Here is a 1,977-nt window from a genome sequence, read left to right as displayed (position 1 = left end):
TTGAGAACTCAATGAATAGAAGAGGAAAACTGAAAACAGAGAAGAAAGTTGGAAGAACTCGAGAGCTTGTGTAATCTGAACTGAACAAAATGAAAAGTACTTGATTGTTTAATACAGGATGGTCTTTACTTTTTATACTACATAATAACTCTATAACAGAAATAACGGCTTCTAAGTCTTCTCTTCTGCCTTTAGCTTTTCTTCCTTGGACTTTAATTCCATGCTGTCAATATGAGAGGCTATACTCCAACACCAAGTCTGCACAGAATGAATATAAGCAATTTCGGGACAAGGCAGCCTTCTCCAGATCAATGCCTGTATGTTGATCATTTTTATGTTCAACAAGAATTCCGGACGCTCCATTTTCTTCTCATATGGAAAATCTGAAATATGTCCAATGTCTCCATCATCTTAGGTGGAAAAGATGGAAGAGTTTGCACAAGGAAGGGTTTGGACGGGTAAGGATGCAGCTTCCAGAGGCTTGATTGATGCTATTGGTGGACTTTCTCGAGCTATAGCTATAGCAAAACTGAAGGCTAATATACCTCAAGACAGACGGGTTTGTTCACTATTTTGCTCTTTTTTAAATGAATTCAGTTTGGACAAAATCTACTGCAGGTTACTACTACTGTAAAAATCACACGACTATTCTCCAACCAATGTTTTTTAGCACATTTTGGATCTGACTATATAATCCCCATATTAAAAATATGGGGATTATATAGTCAGATCCAAATATGGGGATTATAATAAACACAGTAGATCCACATTTTGGATCTACCGTGTTTATTATGTCCATATTAAAAATGGGAAACATAGTTTGGTTGCTCCTTCCATTGTCTTGGAAGAAATTGAATTCTAATGCATTTGATTGGATGGGGCCAGGTTACTGTAGTGGAGCTTTCAAGACCCTCCCCTAGTCTTCCAGAGATCTTAAGTGGCATAGGGAATACTCTTGTTGGAGTTGACAGAACACTGAAAGTACTGCTGGAAGAATTGACATTTTCTGATGGAGTTCAAGCCCGGATGGATGGAATTATTTTTCAAAGACTGGAGGGATATGCTTATGCCAATCCCATCTTCACTTTGCTCAAGGATTACCTGAGTTCCCTCTAAACTCATGTCATCTTCTTCTGCCTCAAAATCTATTTAAAGTTATGATGATTTTGGCGCGGAGAGGATCGTTTACATGGTCTGGAAATATGAAGGTGAAATGAAAGTAAACATGGTAAGATTTATTTTTCTTTCCTTTCGTTTCCCATTGTCTTGACAATGCTATTTTATGTACATATTCAGGCATATATTGCATTATAAACATTCAGGCAATACAAAGTTGTATGCATTGATTGGCTTTCACTCAACGGGAATATTACTGTAAATGATTCATCACAATAAGCAACCACATGTTTCAAAGTTAAAATAATTTTTTATGACTTCAGATTGAGCCCTAGATTCAAATATTCTGGATTTGATTTCTCCATAAGAATTTCCTTGAATTATGTGATAATAATTATTCGGTTTGAATGTTCCTTTCTATATCTTGAACGAGTTAACACTCGCTTGGAACAAAAATAAAGAGAAGTTGCTCTCATGAGTAGTACATTCATGTTAACTTAGCCGGGTTGTCTTTGGGTACTGGTACTCTACCGCTTAGGGGTTGATCTCTGGGCGTACCCAAACAAAAATAATTTAAATGTAAAAATTTTCAAACTAGTTATTATAACTTTGTTATGAATCCACTAGGTAGAACTTACTTTTGAAAATCGGTTTACAAGGAAATGGTGTCTAGGGGTTTATAAACCATCAACTAATCTTATACTTAGTCGATATGGGATCGTAACAACCACCACACTCTGCAGCCGATGTCCACAGCAGTCCCAGTTTTCACACGGGTTGGCTATGCGCTAGGTCTTTCCTAATTCTGGACAAACACTATCATACTGGCATCACCTCCCGTTTCGCACGATTGCAACAGTG

General features: G+C 37.1%; 1 protein-coding gene across 1 annotated transcript; it reads left to right on the top strand.

The window, feature by feature from the left end:
- The first annotated feature begins 258 nt into the window (after nt 1-258).
- LOC121243629 (serine protease SPPA, chloroplastic-like) lies at nt 259-1,259 on the top strand. Its single transcript, XM_041141750.1, has 3 exons — nt 259-317; nt 416-559; nt 886-1,259. The coding sequence occupies exons 1-3, from the start codon at nt 312-314 to the stop codon at nt 1,114-1,116; spliced, it is 381 nt and encodes a 126-aa protein (XP_040997684.1). The 5' UTR covers nt 259-311; the 3' UTR covers nt 1,117-1,259.
- The last annotated feature ends 718 nt before the right edge of the window (nt 1,260-1,977 follow it).

Source organism: Juglans microcarpa x Juglans regia, chromosome 8D (genome assembly GCF_004785595.1).
Source record: "Juglans microcarpa x Juglans regia isolate MS1-56 chromosome 8D, Jm3101_v1.0, whole genome shotgun sequence".
NCBI lineage: Eukaryota > Viridiplantae > Streptophyta > Magnoliopsida > Fagales > Juglandaceae > Juglans > Juglans microcarpa x Juglans regia.
Note: the sequence above shows the minus strand (reverse complement) of the source record. Positions and strands in the feature narration are given on the sequence as shown.